We start from the raw sequence: 22,945 nt of genomic DNA on the forward strand, positions 1-22,945 counted from the left end.
GAGCTTGCCCTAGGTTATCTTCACAACTCTGTCTCTTGTCCATGCTTAGAGGTCTCTTTGATGAATTCTCCATTTAGACCAGTAGTGACTCATGGATTTTACCCCATTCATCCTTTCCTATCCATTCATTTCTGGAATTCTTAATTTGATGCTTAAACCATACCAGCCTTGGCAGTGACAGGTCCTTCACGTTTTCTCTTGTGTCTTCTAACGTATTTTACGTCTGGCAAGGGGAGCTGCCCTCCATCACATTATGGTGGCTCAGAAGGGCTGATTTTCCAAAAAGTCCTGGTTAGTCCAGCTATTGGTAGTTGGTGGCCTTAGGTTCTGTCTAAGACAAAGAACAACATGCTTTTTCTTCTCCTTCTGCCTTAATATTGAAATTGAAGAGCTCAATTCTACTTAATAATAAGCATTCACTCATATTTCCTCTGTGATTGTTTTTGTCTGGTCTGATGGATAGTGAGAAACTTGATTCTTGTCTTTGATGCTTTCCTATTTCCTATGATTTCAGTTATAATATATAGCTGAAGTTATATATTAATCAGCAGAAGAAAGGGAGGAAGGCAGAGAAGGAAGAAGGTCTTAGATTTCTTGAGAATGTGTTCTCTTTTTCTCTCTATCTCCCTCCCCTCCTCCTTTTATCCTTCCCTCCTTTTCCTCCTTTCTTCCCTCCCCCTTCTTACATTCCCTTGTTTATTTTTACCAAAATACAACCAGTTACTATTTTGAGGTGGCTTCAGTTTTGTACTTAAGTTGTCTTAATTTAAAACTCAAGGTCAAGCACTTTTGGATGCTGCCTGTGATTTAAACATTGTGGTTTCAGTCCATCAGGTTGGAGCCCTGGAGCTTGTATTTGACACTTTTGCTTTATAAAGAGCCATTTCAGGGTGCTAGAGACTGTGAGTGACTTAAAGTTAATTTTTTATACCTCATCTAACGTACCACACCTGCTCTGCCCTGAACAAATGAGCCAGGGAAGGCATTGCGTTTTCTACCATCAAGAATCAGAGCTTTAGTGGACTCCATGATGGTTTCTGCTGCCCTGTCAGATGTCTCACTGTCTTCAGGGTATCTGAACATATATCTAAGCCAGTCATCATTCTTGGTTCAAACATGTTCTGAAGACACAATAAGATGAATAACGAGTTCCCTTAAATGGTCACGTCCTAATTTCTGGATCCTATAAATGTCACTTGGCAGAACTTAGGATGAGGAGAAGCACCTCTGTTTTCTGGGTGGAGCTAATATAAGAAAAGTCTGTATCAGACGGTTCTAGCATGCTCAGATAGGAAACACTGATATCCTAATACAGCAGCAGTAGAAAATGGTGCACGAGGCTACCGTCCATGGCATGGGGACAAGAGAGTATGTTCTTCCTGGATTGCGGTTCAGGAATCTCATTTTATACTCTGACCTGCAAAATCATGAGGTAATGGATGTGTCATTCTAGGTTTCCAAGCCTGTGGTCGATATGACAAGGTGGTCATCCCCGAGCAGTGGTGCTCCTGTATGATGATAGGGTGCTCGTGCTGTTGGGTGCAACTCACTGCATTGTTCAATAGAGGCACCTTGGCCAGAACCCCGCATTTGGGAGACAGTCCTACTCACTCCTGTGACTTATTTATCCGAGTGTCATCTTTTGCTTGTAAAAAGTGAACAGAGAAGCAAACCTATATCATTTAGGAGAAACCGAAACAAAACACAGGCCATGCTGTATTTTAGTTAAAGCTTGGCAATTTCATCTTGGCCACTGTCATCACTCAGCCCAGCTCTGTTGTCAGTAGAAGGCGGGTCAGTCTCATCAGTTTCTCTAGCACCCGCCAAAGGCAGGGTGTACTGACCATGTCTGGGTATAGTCCATCACACTGACACTTTGAGAGTGGATTGCGCCTGGGGTCGGACACCATTTGCCAGTACCCTTTAAACAGAGAGCACAGCCGGTGAACCACTGCCCTCCAGCCCAAGGATTGATAGTTCTATCAGTGCACGGATGACACCAGGCTATGGGAACAGGCTTACACCCTGAAGCTTCTCTTAATTAAAGAGACATACGTTTCCAAACCAAGAATCTCCAAACGGTTGAACTTATTTGAGAGAGAGAGAGAGAGAGAGAGAGAGAGAGAGAGAGAGAGAGAGAGCAGAAGTCTTGGCCATTGCATTTAAAGCTATGTTGTTTTCTGCTCATTTTTCTTCTTGTTAGTTAATATCTTTGGGATCTAACCTGAACATGGCATATTTCATAGCCATTCATTTTGTCTGAATAAAACCAGGAGCAGTGTGTGCAGTTGTGACGATTTGTTTACTTGTGATGACTGATGTAACGATTGTGAGATGCAAAATATTAGATGAGGTGAGAGATGAGTGTCCAACTTTTTTGTATAAAGGCAGAGAGGTGTGGGGAATATTTGTTCCATTTGAACTGTCCTCTGGCCCCCTTTCATATAGAAGTGATTGAAAAATCAACCAAAGAACAGGACCAGGTATACAGATGTGATGTTCTTGTCGGCAAAGTGTACAAATACAAGAGGCTTCATAGGCTAGAAAGTGAGCCTGGGATATTAGATGGTCAGCTCCATCAGGCAATGTCCTATGCATGGGCTTATACCTCCTTTATATCCATTTTGTAGGAGCATTGGTAGCAGAAAGCTTTTCACAATTTTACCTATAATGAGAAATTTTACAGTAGTTTGCATTTCTTCATAAGTAGAGAGGTGAAGCAAAATTGATTATCTTTTGTAGAAAATCTGTCAAATGATAAGGAATACTTTGAACTGAAAACGGGGACTTATAGTTCCAGAACCTAGTGGAATGTTGGAATCCTTTTCATATATTTTATTTTATTAAACCCTGACCTTTTCCATCCTGTTCTAGGTTTTGGGTTCCATGAGATTGTTCCAAAAGGCAGGCTTGCAACAGGAGGCCGACTGCTTCTTTTTAACATGGGTTTATAGATCCAAACTGCAAAGGCATGTCCGTACCAGGAGGCCATACATTTGCCTACAGGATTCAGTTTCAAGTTGTTTTTGAGAAATGTGACCCTTCTGTTCTGTCCCTTGGTCTCCTTTGACATTTTAGTCCTGAAACCCCTGGTCAGTGTGCCTGCAGCTGAGGAAAGTCAACACTAGATGGCACCCCTGTCTTCCTTATGAGCTTGGACTTGTTGTTTGCCTTGCACACTCCCAAGCTGGAGAAACACTGCACCCACAGCACCTAGATACTGCTGGCTGTGTGCTAATTGTTCTGATACCATACCCAACTGTCCTTTGAGATTGCTCCTGGAAAACCCATGTCTTTTCTGCTTCTTTCTCCAATATGCACGAACATCCAACCAACACACATGTATACACCACCATCTTAGACATACACATATCCATCTGTATAGGTTTGTGCATAGGTTTGTGTGTGTGTGTGTGTGTGTGTGTGCGCGCGTGCGCATATGCACGTGCATGTGTATAAGAGAGGGAGAAGGCATGAAGACTATTTTAAAATGTACTTATAAAAATACACACCACGATATAGTTGCATGTGGCCAACCATCAAATAAAAATTTCTTTTAAAATTAAAAGTCAGAGATGAGTTCTCATTCAGTGAACAATTCTCAGCACACACTTTTCTTTCTCATTTCATTCTGTGTGTATATGCTGAGCGAATGATTATCGTGCTCATCCTCCAAGCCTCCATCTACGGTGGGGATATCAGTACTTCTCTTAGTAGATTGACTTGAGAATTACATAATGAAGCCTATCATGTGCGTGTCCTCTGGCAAGTCAGGATGAGACAGCGTGAGCATGTCACATGCCAGGCATGGTTCCCATCAGTCTCTCTTAAAAGCACATTTACTGCTTTTAGTGGTCCTACCACATGCCTTATTATCACCATTTAGTTTGCCAAGAAACCAAGTCACACCGTGATGAACTATTGTGTTCAGGGATGTCTGACTGGCATTATGCGCTGTGTTATTCTAAGTTATTGTCAGCACTGTTTTTATTTGCAGTGGGATGAGTGGTGCCGCTTTCCTTGGTGATCTTGTCGAGAATCAGAAGTGTTTGTTATCTTTCCAGAGAGAGAACTACCTAAGATGTAACAAACCTCCTGACCTTGACCAGTGTTGAAGATACAGCTTTTCCTCAGTAGGATTCTGTCAGAGCTAATTAACCACATGAAGAGAGAGTATAAAGCTCTCCCTGTGGGCTTGCTGGCTCTCTGCTTCAGTCTCTGGGTCCTCCCCATGTGTCTTCCCCTGTGGAAAGGGTCAGACCAGGAATGCGTTGTCAAATTCACGACTCTGCTTTTTTAAAGGAATCAGACCCACGATGCTGTTTATTATAAGTCAGAAGTTCAGGACGAGAGTGGTCATGCTGAGCGTGACCCAGTTGTTGGACAGGCAGTGAGACTAAGACCCTAGAAGGGTGGCCAGGGCCAGAGGGACTTGGATCTCTCTGGTTGTTTTTGTGGTAGGTATATGGGAGGGAAGGAAGCACACATACACGACGGCTACAGAGACCATGTACCGTGCTTCTCCTATCAGTGAACTTTGACTACAGGCATGATTCAAAGCCTCTTCAGCCAGAATCTACCAAGCATGGACAGATATGGTCATTGCTGGTTTTACAGATGAGACATTCTTTTTTTTTTAACCACTATTTATTTATTTTTTATTTATTTATTTATTTATTTATTTATTTATTTATTTTTATTGTATTTCTTATTTACATTTCAAGTGTTATTCCTTTCCCAGTTTCTTCTATGCCCCTCCTCCCCTTCTTTATGGATATTCCCCTCCCACCCACCCTCCCCCCCAACAATCCGTTCACTGGGGTTCAGTCTTATAGGGACCCAGGGCTTCCCCTTCACTGGCTCTTACTAGGATATTCATTGCTACCTATGCAGTTTTCTTATAGTCTTTGGGTAGTGGCTTGGGTGACTCTGGTTGCTTGGCATTGTTGTTCATATAGGTCTCAGGTAGATCATTCTTATAGCCTGGGTGGTGAGCCCTGTATCTGTGGTCACAAAGTTGGCCCAACACTGTCAACAAGAGAGCCGGTGCCCTCTTCATAGAGCATCACTGCTACATGGCTGAGCACCTTTGACCTCTGGGGTGGGGCTAAAGCACCCCTCCTAGATGAATACTCCTTGATGTACATTGGAGGTCCTTATTTCAGCCATTCCTAAGTGTCCCCTAAGTCTCCAAATGCAGCCAAAGGCTTCATTGTCCCTAGCACACCACCGGTCCTAATGTCTTGGCTTATATTCTTTTTCCCTTCACTATATCTTTGTTGGTTTGAGACAAATCTCAGGGTTTAAACACATCAAGTTTGATCTTCTTCCAGCTGTAAATGAACACTGGCACCACTAAGTCACAACTTACTTGCTTTAGTGGCATGGTATATCAGAACCCTTAGGGGACATACATTCAGTGGGTGTTTTTTTATTATTATTATTGGATTTTTTAATTTACATTTCATATGTTAATCCCTTTCCCGGTTTCCCAGACATAAGCCCCCTATCCCATCCCCCTCACCTTTTTCTATAAGGATGTTCCCATCCCCCGTTGCAACCCCCCTGACATTCTCCTACACTGGGGGTTCAACCATGGCAGGACCAAGGACTTCTCCTTCCATTGGTGCCCAACAACGCCGTCCTCTGCTACATATGCTACATAGGAGCCATGGGTCCAGTTCACGTATAGTCTTTGGGTAGTGGTTTGGTCCCTGAGAGCTCTGATTGGTTGGCATTGTAGTTCTTAAGGGGTTGTAAGCCCCCTCAGCTCTTTCAATCTTTTCTCTAATTCCTCCAACAGGGGTCCTGTTCTCAGTTCAATGGTGTGCTGCTAGCATTCGCCTCTGCTCTGGCTGTGTCTTGCAGGAGACATCTATATCCAGCTCCTATCAGCATGCATTTTCTTAGCTTCATCAATCTTATCTGGTTTTGGTGGCTGTATATATATGGGCTACATGTGGGGCAGGCTCTGAATGGCTGTTCTTCAGTCTCTGCTACAAACTTGGCCTCCATATCCCCTCCTATGAATAATTTGTCCCACTTTTAAGAAAAGTGAAGCACCCCCACTTTGGTCATCCTTCTTGAGCATCATGTGGTCTGTGGATTGTATTTTGGGTAATTCCAGCTTTTGGGCTAATATCCACTTACCAGTGAGTACATATCATGTGTGTTTTTCTGTGATTGGGTTACCTCACTCAGGGTGACATTTTCTAGTTCCATCCATTTGCCTATGAATTTCATGAAGTCTTTGATTTTTTATTTTGAGTTTCATGTGTTCTGTGCATCTAGGGTAATTGGAGCATTTGGGCTAATATCCAGTTATCAATGAGTGCATACCATGTGTGTTTTTCTGTGATTGGGCTACCTCCTTCAGGATGATAATTTCCAGTTCCATCCATTTGCCTATAAATTTCATAAAGGCATTGTTTTTGATAGCTGAGTAATATTCCATTGTGTAGATGTACCACATTTTCTGTATCCATTCCTCTGTTGAAAGGCATCTGGGTTCTTTCCAGCTTCTGGCTATTATAAATAAGGCTGCGATGAACATAGTGGAGCACGTGTCTTTTTTATATGTTGGGGCATCTTTTGGGTATATGCCCAAGAGAGGTATAGCTGGATCCTCAGGTAGTTCAATGTCCAATTTTCTGAGGAACCTGCAGACTGATTTCCAGAATGGTTGTAGCAGTCTGCAACCCCACCAACAATGGAGGAGTGTTCCTCTTTCTCTGCATCCTCGCCAGCATCTGCTGTCACCTGAGTTTTTGATCTTAGCCATTCTCACTGGTGTGAGGTGAAATCTCAGGGTTGTTTTGATTTGCATTTCCCTTATGACTAAAGATGTTGAACATTTCTTTAGGTGTTTCTTAGCCATTCGGCATTCCTCAGCTGTAAATTCTTAACTCTGAACCCCATTTTAATAGGGTTATTTGTCTCCTGTAGTCTAATTTTTGAGTTCTTTGTATATTTTGGATATAAGTGTGTTATAGGATTGGTAAAGATCTTTTCCCAATCTGTTGGTTTGTCGTTTTGTCCCTAACCACAGTGTCCTTTGCCTTACAGAAGCTTTGCAGTTTTTGAGATCCCATTTGTCGATTCTTGATCTTAGAGCATAAGCCATTGGTGTTTTGTTCAGGAAATTTTTTCCAGTGCCCATGTGTTCCAGATTCTTTCCCTACTTTTTCTTCTATTAGTTTGAGTGTATCTGGTTTGATGTGGAGGTCCTTGATCCACTTGGACTTAAGCTTTGTACAGGGTGATAAGCATGGATCGATCTGCATTCTTCTGCATGTTGACCTCCAGCTGAACCAGCACCATTTGCTGAAAATGCCATCTCTTTTCACTGGATGGTTTTTGGCTCCTTTATCAAAATCAAGTGACCATAGGTGTGTGGGTTCGTTTTCATTGGTCTTCAATTCTATTCCACTGGTCTATCTGTCTGTCTCTGTACTGCCAATACCATGCAGTTTTATCACTGTTGCTGCTCTGTAATACTGCTTGAGTTCAGGGATAGTGATTCCCCAAGTCCTTTTTTTATTGTTGAGGATAGTTTTAGTTATCCTTGGTTTTTTGTTATTCCAGATGAATTTGCAAATTGTTCTGTCTAACTCTTTGAAGAATTGGATTGGTATTTTGATGGGGATTGCATTGAATCTGTAGATCGCTTTTGGTAAAATGGCCATTTTTACTATATTAATCCTGCCAATCCATGAGCATGGGAGATCTTTCCATCTTCTGAGGTCTTCCTCAATTTCTTTCTTCAGAGTCTTGAAGTTCTTGTTGTACAAATCTTTTACTTGCTTGGTTAAAGTCACACCGAGGTACTTTATATTATTTGGGTCTATTATGAAGGGTGTCGTTCCCCTAATTTCTTTTCTCGGCTTGTTTCTTTGTGCAGAGAAGGCTACTGATTTATTTGAGTTAATTTTATACCCAGCCACTTTGTTGAAATTGTTTATCAGCTTTAGCAGTTCTCTGGTGGAACTTTTGGGATCACTTAAATATACTATCATATCATCTGCAACAGTGATATTTTGACCTTCTTCTTTTAATCTGTATCCCTTGATCTCTTTTTGTTTTCTGATTGCTCTGGCTAGAACTTCAAGAACTATATTGAATGCCGCAAAGGAGAGAGAAGGCCTTGTCTAGTTGCTGATTTTAGTGGGATTGTAAGTTTCTCTCCATTTAATTTGATCTTATCTCTGGTTGCTGTACATTGCTTTTTACTTGTTTAGATATGGGCTTGGAATTACAATCTTTCCAGGACTTTTTTTATAATCAAGGGGTGTTGAATTTTGTCAAATGCTTTCTCAACATCTAATGAAATGAGTCATTTTAGTTTTTTGCCTTTGAGTTTGTTTATATATTAGAGTACATTTTGCTGGATTTTCTTATATTGAACTATCATCCCTGCATCCCTGGGATGAAGCCTACTTGATCATAATGACGATTATTTGATGTATTCTTGGATTCAGTTGCAGTAAATTTTATTGAATATTTTTGTGTTGATATTCATGGAAATTGTGTTATTCTCTTTCTTTGTTGGGTCTTTTGTAATTTCAGCATAAGAGTAATCAAGGGCTTTATAGACGGAATTTGTAGTGTCTGCCTGTTTCTATTTTGGGAATACTTGATGGTATTGGTAGAGGTTCTATGAAGGTTTGATAGAATTCTGCATTGAACTCATCTGACCTGGGCTCTTTTTGGTTGGGAACTTTGCTTCTTCTATTTCTTTAGGACTTATGGGGGTTGTTTAGATGGTTTATTTGTTTTCCTGATTTAATTTGAGTCTGGTATCTGTCTAGAAAATTGTCCATTTAATTGAATATATAGGCTTTTATAGTAGGATCTGATGATTTTTTTTAATTTCTTCAGATTTTGTTGTTGTGTCTCCCCTTTCATTTCTGATTTTGTTAATTTGGACACACTCTCTGTGTCCTCTCGTTAGTCTGGCTAAGGGTTTATCTATCTTGTTGATTTTCTCAAAGAACGAACTTGATTCTTTCTATTTGTATAGTCCTTTTCATTTCTACTTGGTTGATTTCAGCCCTGAGTTTGATTATTTCCTGCCTTCTACTACTCTTTGGTTTATTTATTTCTTTTTGTACTAGACCTTTTAGGTGTGCTGTCAAGCTGCTGACATATGCTCTTTCCTGTTTCTTTCTGCAGGCACTCAGAGCTATGAGTTTTCCTCTTAGTACCACTTTCATTGTGTCCCATAAGTTTGGGAATGTTGTATCTTCATTTTCATTAAATTCTAAGAAGTCTTTAATTTCTTTCTTTATTTCTTCCTTGACCAAGTAGTCATTGAGTAAGCATTGTTCAACTTCCATATATATGTGGGCTTTCTGTGATTATTGTTGTTATTGAAGACCAGTCTTAGTGTGTGGTGATCTAATAGGATGCATGGGATTATTTCTATCTTTCTGTATCTGTTGAGTCTTGTTTTTTGTGTCAGATTATATGGTCAATTTTGGAGAAAATTCAATGAGGTTCTGAACAGAAGGTATATACTTTTGATTTCAGATGAAATGTTTTATAAATATTTGTTAAATCCATTTAGTTCATAACTTCTGTTAGTTTCTCTATGTCTCTGTTTAATTTCTGCTTCCATGATCTGTCCATTGATGAGAGCAGGGTGTTGAAATGTCCTATTATTATCGTGTGAGGTACAATGTGTGATTTGAGCTTTAGTATCATTTCTTTTATGAATTCAGATAACCTTGCACTTGGAGAGTAAGTATTTAGGATTGAGAGTTCCTCTTGGTGAATTTTTCCTTTGAATATGCAGTTTGCTGCCTTATTTTTTTGATGACTTTTCGTTGAAAGTCAATTTCGTCCACTATTAGAATGGCTACTCCTGTTTGTTTCTTCAGACCTTACTTGGAAAGTTGTTTTCCTGCTTTTTGCTCTGAAGTAGTGTCTATCTTTGTCATTGAGGTGTGTTTCCTGTATGCAGCAAAATGCTGGGCCCTCTTTATTGATCCATTCTGTTAGTCTGTGTCTTTTCATTGGGGAATTGAGTCCATTGAAATTAAGACATGTTAAGGAATAGTGATTGTTGGTTCCTGTTATTTTGATTGTTAGAGGTGGAATTATGTTTCTGTGTCTCTCTTCTTTTGGTTTTGTTGCAAGGGGATTACTTTCTTGCTTTTTCTAGGGTGTAGTTTACCTTCTTGTATTGGAGTTTCCATCTGTTATCCTTTGTAGGGTTGGATTTGTAGAAAGCTAATGTGTAAGTTTGGTTTTGTCATGGAATATGTTGGTTTCTCCATCTATGTCAATTGAGAGTTTTGCTAGACATAGTAGCCTAGGCTGGCATTTCTTTGCCTTAGTGTCTGTATGACATACTCCCATGATCTTCTGGCTTTCATAGTATCTGGTCAGAAATCTGGTGTAATTGTGATAGGTTTGCCTTTATATGTTACTTGACCTTTTCCTCTTACTGCTTTTAATATTCTTTCTTTCTTTTTTTAGTGCATTTGGTGTTTTAACTATTATGTGACAGGAGGAATTTCTTTTCTTGTCCAATATATTTGGAGTTCTGTATGTTTCTTGTATGTTCATGGACATCTCTTTCTTTAGGTTAGGGAAGTTTTCTTGTATAATTTTGTTGAATATATTCACTGGCCCTTTAAGTTGGGATTCTTCACTCTCTTCTATACCTATTATCCTTAGGTTTGATCTTCTCATTGTGTCCTAGATTTCCTGGATGTTTTAGGTTAGGAGCTTTTTGCATTTTACATTATCTTTGATGGTTGTGTCAGTGTTTACTATGGTATCTTCTGCCCCTGAGATTCTCTCTTCTATATCTTGTATTCTGTTAGTGATGCTTGCAGCTATGACTCTTGTTCTCTTTCCTAGGTTTTCTATCTTCAGGGTTGTCTCCCTTTGTGCTTTCTTTATTGTTTCTATTTCCATTTTTAAATCCTGGATGTTTTGTTCAATTCCTTCACCTGTTTGGTTGTGTTTTCCTGTAATTCCTTAAGGGAGTTTTTTTGTCCTTCTTAAAGTCCTCCATCATCATCATAGAATGTGATTTTAAATCTAAATCATGCTTTCCCCATGTGTTTGGATATCTAGTATTTGCTTTGTTGGGAGAACTGGGCTCTGATGATGCCAAGTAGTCTTGGTTTCTGTTGTTTAGGTCCCTGTGCTTGCCTCTTGCCATCAGGTTGTCTCTGGTCTTAGCTTGTTTTGCTATGTCTGACAGTGGCTTGACCCTCCTGCAGGCCTGTGTGTCAGCACTCCTGTAGACCTATTTTCTTTCAGCCAGATCTAGGAAGATAACACTCTGCTCTCAGGTTTGTAGGCACTCTAAGTGGCTGGCTTTCAACTCTTGGAGCAGGCAGAAACCCGAAGGGCCTTGCCACTCACTGCTCCTAGGTCCCTCTTCTCAGAGAGCACAGATGGCACTAGGTGATTTCCTCTCGGGTCAGGAATGTGGGCAGAAAGTAGTTGTCTTGTCTGAGTTCTCTGGAGTGTCCTTACTTCTGAGGATCCAGCTCTCTCCCCCAGAGAATTTGGGTGGAGGGAGCTGTGTGACTGGTTCAGTTCATTTCCTGGGGCAGGCAGAAACCAGCAGGTTCCTGCTGCTGATTGCTCCTGTATTCCTGTATCCAGAGGCAGTATGCAGTTTCCTCCTGGGCCAGGAATATGGGCAGAAGTTGGCAGAAGTGGCATTCTTTCCTGAGGTCTCACAATTTTCTGTACTTCTGGGAGTTCAGCTCATTCCCCCATGGGATTTGGGTGCAGGGAGCTGTGGGATTGGTTCAGTTCAGTTCCTGGCACAGCCAGAAACCGGAAGTGCCCTGTCCCAGAGGACTTCTGCCTTTGTGTGTCCTGAGTCCACCAGGGATGTCACTTGGAGCAGAAAAGTTGGTCTTACTTCTGTTCTCAGGTGTGTAGGCCCTCAGTATGTGGTTTTTATAGATGAGTTTCCAACTACCCTAAATAAACCACATTATTTAAACATGTGACTCCTGAGGGTTTTTTATTTGCTTTTGTTTTGTTTTGTTTTATTTTGTTTTGGTGTTTTTGTTTGTTTATTTTTTGAGATTTCTAAGGTGCTGGCTCAGTGAATTGCAAACTCAAGATGACTTGAGCATAGATTCTATTTCCAGTCCTTTCCCCACCCAGTATTCTTGGTGAATTTGACCAGCCTTGCTCACATGTGTAGCTGCTTCAGGTTCACGGTCTCATTTCAGTTAGATTTATATCCTCTGGGGTGGAGACTATCAGTTATATTATAGAATCTCAGGCTGTCATAAAGTTACACTGATTAAATGAATGACCAATGAAACATAGGAGGATTTTTCATGTGTGTTGTGATGTGATTGAGACAAAAGAAATGCAAACAAGTGTAATTTGTGAAGATATGTAAAATATATGCATTTTCTTTATCTTAATTCCCCAAAGGTATTTTTGATGCTTCTGCAAGATACCAACAAAAAGTCTTACATTACTCCAGACAACAAATTAGAGTCTCAGAATGAGAAGCCTGTAGGACCATCTCTTCGCCACTGTGAGTAGTGTATGTAGCCTTTTGCATGTCTCTTTAATGCAAAAGGGTACCGACCTCATTTAACATTAGTCTAGGTAAAAGGAAGAATAGTAAATGCCTCATGATGGGGCAGAAGTGGTTGGTCTGACCACCCTGAGCAAATTTACATCAGAGTTTGTTGATATCCTTTCTGAGAAACGTATCTTATCAGAAATTTCTTGGTATATACAATTAGCATACTGGACCTTGTTTATCTGGGTTTACCATAACCACATACAGACCAAAGCTCCTTAAGTCCATGGCATATTTATGAGGGGTAGCTTTATGCCATTAATAATGGATTTATGTGGCTTATGAGAGCACCAAAGATGAGACTTGTGTTCATTAGCTTGTGTCCTAGACTTCGCACACAGCCTTGAATCTGACAGGCCTTGCTTGCATGTGTTGCTTCTGCAGGTTCATGGTTTTATTTTGACTAGAATTATACCCTTCTTTGGGCAAGTGTCAGGAGCTGGGCAGAAGCCAGGCTTGGTTTTTATAGGATGGACTGTGGTTCTAGTCTGGTGCACTTCCTACCACATGTTAGCCACAACTCACCAGTGCACATGGAGCCTGGGTCTAGAGATATAAATGGTGACACCTCTTCTTCAGAAAGTACAGACTTTGGGGACTCAGACCTCCACACCCCAGGATAAATCACAAGAATTAAAACTGATGTGGTGATTGAGTATCAGAGTCTCCCCAGCACTGTATGAATGTTGCCAATGCCTTATCTCTTCTCTTTCTCTTGATAATATCAGGTATAAAGACATACATTGAATTTGTCAAAATTGATGTTCAATTGGTTTCTAACTATGGTGTTAGTTTGCATTTTCTCAATGATTGTGTCAACATCTCTACTGTTCACAATGTACTATTGAAATATAATTTTATTAGCCACAATTTACCCATTTAAATACACAACTTAATGCCTCGTTATTCATGTACCCATTACTACACTCAGTCTTGGAGTGTTATTATTAATACTTCAAACAGAACGTTATGTCACTTATCCATCACTCTGCAGGATTCCCATCACTCCAGCCTTAAGAGACTTCAAGCATATCCTTTATCATTCCATATTAGCTGCTGTTGACATTTTGTGTGGATTAGTATACAGCTGGTCCTTTGTACCAGCTTCTATGAACATATTTTTCTTTCAGTTGTCAAGTAAAAGCTCCATTGCATGGATACCACGTTATTCTGTTCATTTATCATTTGATGAAAACTTGGGTTGTTTCCAATTTTTCTTTTTGCTGTTAGAACATGCCTAAAACTAATGTTTCATGAGTATGTGTGCTTAGTAGATACCTGTCTTAGTCAGGTTTCTATTTCTGCACAAACATCATGACCAAGAAATGTTGGGAGGAAAGGTTTATTCAGCTTACACTTCCACATTGATGTTCACCAGCAAAGGAAGTCAGGACTGGAACTCAAGCAGGTCAGGAGGCAGAGTTGATGCAGCAGCCATGGAGGGACAACTTATTGGTTTGTTTCCCTGGTCTGCTCAGCTTATTCTCTTATAGAACCCAAGACTACCAGCCCAGCGATGGCACCACCCACAATGGGCTGGGTCCTCCCCTCTTGATCACTAGTTGAGAAAATACCTTACAGCTGGATCTCATGGAGGTATTTCCTGAACTGAGGCACCTTTCTCTCTGATAACTTCAGTTTGTGTCAAGTTGACACATAAAACCAGCCAGTAAAATACCTATGAATAGAATTGCTGGATCATATGCTTAACCATTTGAGAAAGATTCTTATCTGTCTACATCTCATATTTTTACTAGCAGCATTAAGATTCTAATTCCCTTTGTCCTCACCAATATACTGATTAATAATTCTGGGAATTCCTTCATACAGTTATTGACTGTTTAGTAAAATTTTTGAAGAAATGACTGTTACAATTAATCCCATCACTATCTTATTTATTCTTTGACAATTTCATTTATGCATGTTTATATGTATACAATGTATCTTGTTCATATCCACCTCGCATTTTCCTTCCAACTTCTCCTGTCCCTCAACACATCCCCACCTTCATGTTATCTACAATTAAAAAAGTAACCCACCGAGTCCAATTAGTATTGGCATTATGCTTATGGGTATGTGGTAATGCGCTGAACCTTGGCAGTCTAATTCTCCACCACTGGAATTAGCTGATTCCTCTCTCTTCATCAGCACTCCTTGACAAAGCTCTTTAGCTAGAAGTGGGACCTTGTGGCTCCCTCCCCAGCCATACCAGAAGAGTGATTGGTTGTATCAAGAACAGCAATGCCACTATTGCACAAGAGCACCTATTACTTTTGAGAGCTCAGTATTGTAGTATGCAAGGCCCAATGCTGGGTAAAGCCATTACTATCTTTTCTCCCTCCTGTAACCTTCTGACATTATGATGACCAGAACAGAGGAATTTTCTCAGCACATTCCAGCATTTCACTATGCCCTGAAACCAAAGGTGTCTCTTTCAATAATGGGGTTTTATCATGTAGTCATGGTGTACAACAAGAGCAATGACAATAAATTGTATTACTTTGCAGGAATTCTGGGGTCTTTCCAATCAGTAACTTGAAGAGGAGTATTCTAATTTGGCACTGATATTTCCATTCGATAGCTCAGTTCTGATGAGAATAGCATTGCCCATCCATAAACTGCCACCATTCAAACTCTTTTTTTAAATTAGCTTACAAAATAGTGGGTTTACATACATCTTAGGTTTGTTTAACTTGCTTTCTCAAATTAGTTTTTAAGTTGTTTCAAGCTATTGTTGGCTTGTGAGAGGTCTGCATATGTTTATGGATATAATTCATGTATGTGCTGCTATTGTGTGGAGTGGAATGCCTATTTGTCTCCTTCATATTTATTTGTTCGATAGTTTATGTACATCTGCCATTAATTCTAATTCTCTTTGGCTTTACTGTCCTGTCAATGGATTTTCTGCCTATTGCTGAATATGGAATGTTGATGTTTCTTATTGTCTGTTGATGGAAATGTCTGCTTTCTTTTTGTTTCTTTTGTTGCTTTATATGTTTATGGGATCTGTTGTTTGATTCTTATGTGTTTGTAATTGTTATACTCCCTATGACTAAATTCTTTATATAAAAATTTCAGTAGAGCTTTTATCTCTTTCTATCTCTCTCTTCTTTTTTTAAAGTATTTATATCTGAAATGCTGTCCCCACTCCTGCTATCCCCCCTCACAGTCCTTCTCCCCATATTTTCCCCCTTACCTCTGAGAAAATGGGGCCCTCCTAGGTATCCCTCCACCCCGGCACATCCAATTTTTATAGGATTAGGCCTGTAATCCTCTCCTACTGAGGCCAGGCAAGGCCATCCTCTGCTACATGTATGCCAGGGGCCTCAGACCAGTCCATGTATGTTCTTTGGTTGATGGCTCAGTCTCTGAGAGCTCCCGTAAGTCCAGGTGAGTTGACACTATTGGTCTTCCTCTAGGTTTCCTATCCCTTCCAGGGCCTTCAATCCTTCCTGAAACTTCTATATGGGTCCCTGACTTCCATCCAATGTTTAGCTGTGGGTGTCTACATCTGTTTCAGCTGTTGGGTAGAGGCTCTCAGAAGACAGTTATGCTAGTTTCCTGTCTGTAAATGTAACAGAGCATCATTAATAGTATCAAGGATTCGTGCTTGCCCATGGGATGGGTCTCAAGTTAGGTTAGTTATTAGTTGGCCATTCTTTTAGTCTCTGCTCATCTTTGTCCATGTATATGTATATGTATATGTATATGTATATGTATATATGTATATGTATATGTATGTGTGTGTGTGTATGTGTGTGTGTGTGTGTGTGTGTGTGTGTGTATATATATATATATATATATATACATACATATACATATATATATGCAGGACAAATTTTGGGATGGAACTTTTGTAGGTGCCTTATCCTTACACTGGAGGTCCTACATGGCTACAGGAGTTGGCCCCTTCAGGTTCCATGTTCCCATTGTTAAGCATCTCAGCTAAGTTCACCCTCCTTGACTTCTGGGAGCCTCCACCATCCCAGGTCTTTGGGACTTCTAGAGATTCCCCCTACCCCCTGACCCCTAGCAGCTGCATATTTCCATTAATTTTCCTTACCCTCTGGACCCCTCCTCTGTTTCTACCCACACTTGACCCTGTCCCTCCCCCTTCCTTCTCCCACCCATCTCCCTCTCTCCCTCTGTCTCCTATAACTATTTTGTTCCCCCTTTTAAGCTATACTCAAGCATCCTCACTTGGGCCTTCCTTCTTGTTTAACTTCTTTGTTTGTGTTTATGGGATGTAACCTGGGTATTCTGTACTTTTATTGCTAATACCCACTTGTCAGTGAGTATATACCATGTATATCCTTTTGGGTGTGGGTTTACCTCACTCAGGATGGTATTTTCTAGTCCCATCCATTTGCCTGCAAGGGTTATTTCAATCTTCTTATATCTGTTGAGGCTTGCTTTGTGCCCAATTATATGGTCAGTTTGGAGAAGGTTCTATGAGGTTCTAAGAAGGTATATTGCTTGGTTTTTTGGATACCTATTAAATCCATTTAGTTTAAAATCTGGTTAGTTTCATGGTGTCTCTGTTTAGTTTGTTTCCATGATCTGTTCATTGCAGAGAGTGGGGTGTTGAAGTTTCCCACTATTATTGTGTGAGGTGCAATGTGTGCTTTGCGCTTTAGTAAAGTTTCTTTTATGAAAGTGGGTGTCCTTGCATTTGGGGCATAGATGTTCAGAATTAAGATGTCATCTTGGTAGATTTTTCCTTGATGAGTATGAAGGGTCCTTGTCTCTTTTGATGACTTTTGTTTGAAAAGTCCATTTTATTTTTGTTTTAGATCATGGCTGCTCGAGATTGTTTCTTGGGTCTATTTGCTTGGAAAATCTTTTTCTAGCCCTTTACCCTGAAGTGTTTATCTTAGTTGCTGATGTGTATTTCTTGCATGCAGCAGAATGATGTTAGTTTGTATCTTTTTATTGGTGAATAAATCAACTGGATGAGAGCTATTAATGACCAATGATTGTTAGTTCCTGTTATCTTGATGTTGGAGGTGGTACTGTGCTTAGGTGTGCACACGTGCATGCATGCACACATGTACACATGTGTGTTTTTCTATTTTTGGTTTTGTTGTGAGATGATTAATTTCTTGTGTTTTCTTGGGTGTGGTTACCTTCTTTGTATCAGAGTTTTTCTTCTAGTATCCTCAGTAGGGCTAGAATACTAGAAAATATTGTTTAAATTTGTTTTTTTCATGGAATATTTTGGTTTCTCTGTCTATGGTAATTGAAAATTTTGCTGGGAATAGAAGTTTGGTCTGGTATCTGTGGTCTCTTAGAGTCTACAATACATCTGTCCAAATCTTCTGGCTTTCAAAGTCCCTCTTGAGAAATCGGGTGTAATTCTGATGGATCTGCCTTCATATATTACTTGGCCTTTTCCTTTTGCAAATTTCAATATTCTTTCTGTATTCCATAATTTTTTTGTTTAGATTATTTTGTGGCAGGAGAATTTTCTTTTCTGGTCCAATCTATTTGGTGTTGTGTAAGCTTCTTGTATATTTATAATCTATCTTTCTTTAGATTAGGGAAGTTTTCTTCTATGATTTTGTGGAATATATTTTCTGGTCCTGTGAACTGGGAATCTTTACCTTCTTCTATTTCTATTACTCTTAAGTTTTGTCTTTCCATAGTGTCCTAAATTACCTGGATATTTTGAGTTAGGAGATTTTTACATTTGGCATTTTTCTTTGACCGATGTAACAATTGCTTCCATTGTATCTTCTTTGCCTGTGATTCTCTCTTCCATCTCTTGTTTTCTGTTGGTGGTGCTTGCCTCTATAGTTCTTGTTCTCTTCTAGGTTTCCATCTCCCAGGGTTGCCTCCAGGGTAGTGTTTCCTTATTGATTCTAATTGCATTTTCGTATTGGACCCATTTATTTCATTTCCATCACCTGTTTGATTTTTTCCCTGTATTTTTTTTAAGGGTTATTTCATAAAGTGCATTTACCTGTTTGATTGTGTTTTCTGTATTTCTTTAAAGGCCTCTATCATATTCATATTTAAGGTCATAGTCTTGCTTTTTTGAGGTGTGTTAGGATATCACTTGCTACTATAGGCAGAGCTATGTTCTGATGGTATATTATTGGCCTCTGCTCATTATTTTCCTGCACTTTTTTACTATCTGTTTTCTCTGGTGTTGGCTGGCTTTGGGGTGTCCTGGGTTGGAGCAGACCTCAGAGGAAGGAGGTAGGTGGTACTGTGTCTCATGGATTAGAGTAGATCTCCCGGGAAGCAGGTGGAGCTGTGTGGGTAGGGGGAAGGCACATCAATATGTGAATTGTCCCTTTTCTCGTGTAACTTGTTTTCTATTCATTCTTTGTACTAAGATATTAATGGACCCATCCCTATTTTCTTTTGGTTACTCTTAGTGCCACATATGTTCTTCCATTCTTTCACTGTTTCCCTGTATGTTTCACCGTCTCCTTTGCTTTATGTTGTCAGAATACAGTTGAAGCCTAACTTTTAACCAGGTTATTTACTCTGTGTCTTTTGAAATAAGAATTAATTCATTCATATTTAGCATTTTGGTTCTCATTTTATATGTCTTAAGACTTTCTAACTCCTCCCTTCCCTGCTTTGTTCATTCCCATTCCTCATCTATATTTACTTTTTTTTAGTGACATTATTTTTCTCTGTTTACATTTTCATTTGTATGTAATTTTTGCATTTAAGCTGCTTGACAATACATAGAATACATAATTGTTTTAATTAGGGTTTTGTTGTGAATAGACACCATGACAAAGTCAACTCTTATAAGGACAACATGTAATTGGGGCTAGCTGACAGGTTTAGAGATTCAGTCTATTAACATCAAGGTGTGAACATGGCAGCATCTAGGAGGGGCTGAGAGTTCTACATCTCCATTTGAAGGCTGTTAGTGGAAGATTGACTTCCAGGCATCTAGGATACCCACAGTAAATACAAATTGACCTGCTTTAATATGGCCACCTTCTAGTAGTACTGCCACTCCCTGGGACAACATATACAAAACCATCCAATGATACTATTGTCAAAATATTTTTATATACTGTGTACTCATTTACACAGATTTATAGCTGTTTATGATTTTTGTCTTTTTAAGCTCTATAGAAAAAAAAAGTATACAAGGCAAATTGCAAATTACGTTTTTTTAATCCATTTATTTTTTTATCTACTATAAAAGTTTGCATTTTTTGATTTGCATTTTATTATTCTTAGCTTGTTTCACTTCTTTTTCCATTTGAGATACTCTAAGACATTTCTTGGATGGCACCCATTTTACCCTATATGTTTAGCTTTTGCTTCTCTATTTATAATTATCTAATTTACTTCATTTTAAAGCGACACGTTTACAAGTATAAAAATCAATTGACAAATACTTCACTAGTTTGAGTGGTTTCATTTATCTTTTAAAACTTTTTATTGGTTATTTTATTTATTTACATTTCAAATGTTATCCCCCTTCGTTTCCCCTTCTGAAACTCCCTATCCCATTCCTCTCCTTTCTCACTGCCTCTCCCTTTCCCTGAGACACCTTCAATTTCCCTACACTGATATCTCTCTTTCCTTGCATCTTCAGAGTTTCTCTGAGGTGGTCAGCAACTTGTTTCTAATGTATCTTAGATGTTCATTCTTCACCTCCCTGGAACTCATTGATTTCCTTTTGCATATTGTTGTTCCTTATATTTGAATTTTTTTAATTTTCCTTTGTAAATGTTAAATCACACACAAACAAATACACACACACACACACCATTGGACAATACTTTTACATACAAACTCTGGTTCTTTTGACTCTCTCTGGATTCTGAATTTTTTTCTGTCTTTTATCTAATTTTTGTCTCCTTAAAATTCAGTGACTTTCATGACTGTCCTAAAGTTCATTGATGATTTCCTGTACTATTCACATACACTGGAGGTATTTTTTCCTTCCAATTCCATTTATATTTTCTAGCTCCAAAATTTCTTCATTTCCTTTGTCCTTCCTTTCTCCTTCCTTCCATCCCTTTCTTTCTCTTCTTCTTCCTTTCTCCCCTCTTCCCTTCTTTTCCTCCTCCTCCCTCTGTTCCTTCTATCTCCTCCATTCTTTCTGAAAAAGTAGTCAAGGTTTTGTTCTGATACAGATCTCAGTTTCCTGGAGTTGCTACAAAATTATTTAAACCTCCAGGTCTCAACTTTATCACTCTCACCAGAAGTGGCTTTTTTCTTCTGCAAAATGAGCAGAAAAATCTTGCTTTGAACACTGATTGAAGACTTCCACACCTGAATCTCAGGAAGAACAACTTGCTATGCAATGTCTCAGTCGAGTTCAGAGGAGGGGGTGGGGTCTGAGAATCTGTGAATCATTTAGCTTTGGTTACAACATGCTGAACTGAGCTTTGTCATCGGAGCCCTTTATATTTCCCAGCCATGAATTTCTATTTATAAAGGCTTTCCTGTTAGCTTTCTTGTGAGTTTTCTACATAGTCAAGGAAACTGCTTTAAGTTTGTTTTACTGACATGAGTGCGAAACATTTTGTAGTAAATGGCAAAGACCTTTGCCAGACTCCTGGAAGACAGAGACCCTGTGTTTACTCAGGTGGGCTGAGCAGTGCTAGGCACTCCACAGGGTCTTGATGGGTCAAGTCCATATGGATCCCTGATGATTTTTTTTCATTACTTTTAGGACAAATGTACTTCAACACAAACAAACAAGCAAGCAAACAGACAAACTCTGAAACTTTTTCAGATAAGCAATATAGTAGATCAGATTTCCAACCTTTTATTCTGAGATTCATTTTATTACAAAATGCAATTTAACATAATTATAATATATATCATAGTCTGTCTCTATCTTATTGTTCCTATAATTTTTTTCATAAAATGTATATACCTGTTTTTGCTATTTTTTATTTAAAGGTTTAAATTTTGAGGATTAAATTCTTAAGATACAGTAATTACTTTCATATACAAGTTATTTAAAGAAATATGACAGGAGTGTAAACATATTATCAGGACTTACACAATACCAATGCATCCCTCTATAAATGTTTAGCTGTAATAAACACATCCATTTACAAATGATTATATATTCCTACTGGGGAGATATTAATAGGGAAAATCTGTATAAATGTATTAGAAATGAAATATGTGCTAAAACAAATGCCACAAAGTGTGAAAACATGGTGTTTGAATTTAAAAGGCAGTGTTCAGGAAACAGAACCATTTCCATTTTAGCATTACTTTTATGCTATAAAACACAGTTTCATTATTTAAATTACAAAGTTTTGGCCTAGAACATAATTTAAAATTCCATTTAAGTCTTTCATTACTAAATAAGAAATTAGTTCAAGACATGGTAAATCAAATTTGCTTTGAGATCACCTATGTTTGCCAGATTTTATTGCAATCAATAAAAACTTCGCATAAAACCTGTATGAGTCATATTTATGTTCCTGTAAATTTTACACCTTGAAGAAATGTTGAGATGCTAGTGAGACTCTTAATACAATACCCCAATATGCTGATTTAAAAACCTCATCCCCTTTTGTAAGATCTAGACAAGATGAACTCAATTCTTAGAATGACTATTAGGAAGGCTCTCTTTCTAGGCGTGGTGATGGATGACTCCTGTTGACAACTGCTTCCAGGCTATACCTGTCTTTGCGTGAGTTCCTCGTTCTGCACTGGCTGTGTATCTTCAAGGGCCAGGTCTTCAAGTAACTCACTGCTCAAAAAGATTGATGACAGCAAAAATAAAATATAGAATATATACTTGAAATCATATTGACCCAGCAGCTCCATGAAATGGGTTTTGAAGACTGATGCCTTGGTCACTAGAATTACATAGTTGTACTGTGTTTACACAGTAGGTAGAAGTGACTTCTTAATGGCAAAGAATTTATCATTTTTTCTTCACCCACATGTGTCATGCTTGATTCTGGGGTCCTTCCTTCATGTCTATCTTTCTTATTTGATCTTACTGTTAATTTCCAAATAAACTCAAGTTGAGAGTAGTTATCTACCTTTCCACAAAACCTCAGTGTTTCTAACATGCAACTGTCTTCAGTCACAACACCTGTCATGATGTCTCTTTGAATCATCATTTGCTTTTGAAATGCCTTTCCTGCCCAGTAAACTAAAGTTTATTATGATGTTTTACACACACACACACACTATATATATATATATATATACATATATATATATAAAATCAATATGTAATCCATGTTAGTAATATGATACATATATGGAATATATATGTATGCAAGTATATATCAGTTAGGCTTGCAGAAAAAATGACCTCATTTCAAATGATGACTTCGCCATTTGTTAAGTTCAATGATTGTTGAAACATACATTATTGGGCCAGTAGGCATGGGAGGGGCCTACATT

The 22,945-nt window shown here is 38.9% G+C and overlaps 1 protein-coding gene across 1 annotated transcript in view; it reads left to right on the forward strand.

Annotated features, from left to right (window-relative positions):
- Window positions 1-22,945, forward strand: part of Abca13 (ATP binding cassette subfamily A member 13) — a 564,237-nt gene that overhangs the window by 323,971 nt on the left and 217,321 nt on the right. Inside the window, exon 42 of the mRNA XM_032916398.1 lies at window positions 12,421-12,526. Coding sequence (XP_032772289.1) covers window positions 12,421-12,526 — 106 coding nt within the window. The remainder of the gene's footprint in view (window positions 1-12,420; window positions 12,527-22,945) is intronic.

Source organism: Rattus rattus, chromosome 11, assembly GCF_011064425.1.
Source record: "Rattus rattus isolate New Zealand chromosome 11, Rrattus_CSIRO_v1, whole genome shotgun sequence".
Classification (NCBI taxonomy): Eukaryota; Metazoa; Chordata; class Mammalia; order Rodentia; family Muridae; genus Rattus; species Rattus rattus.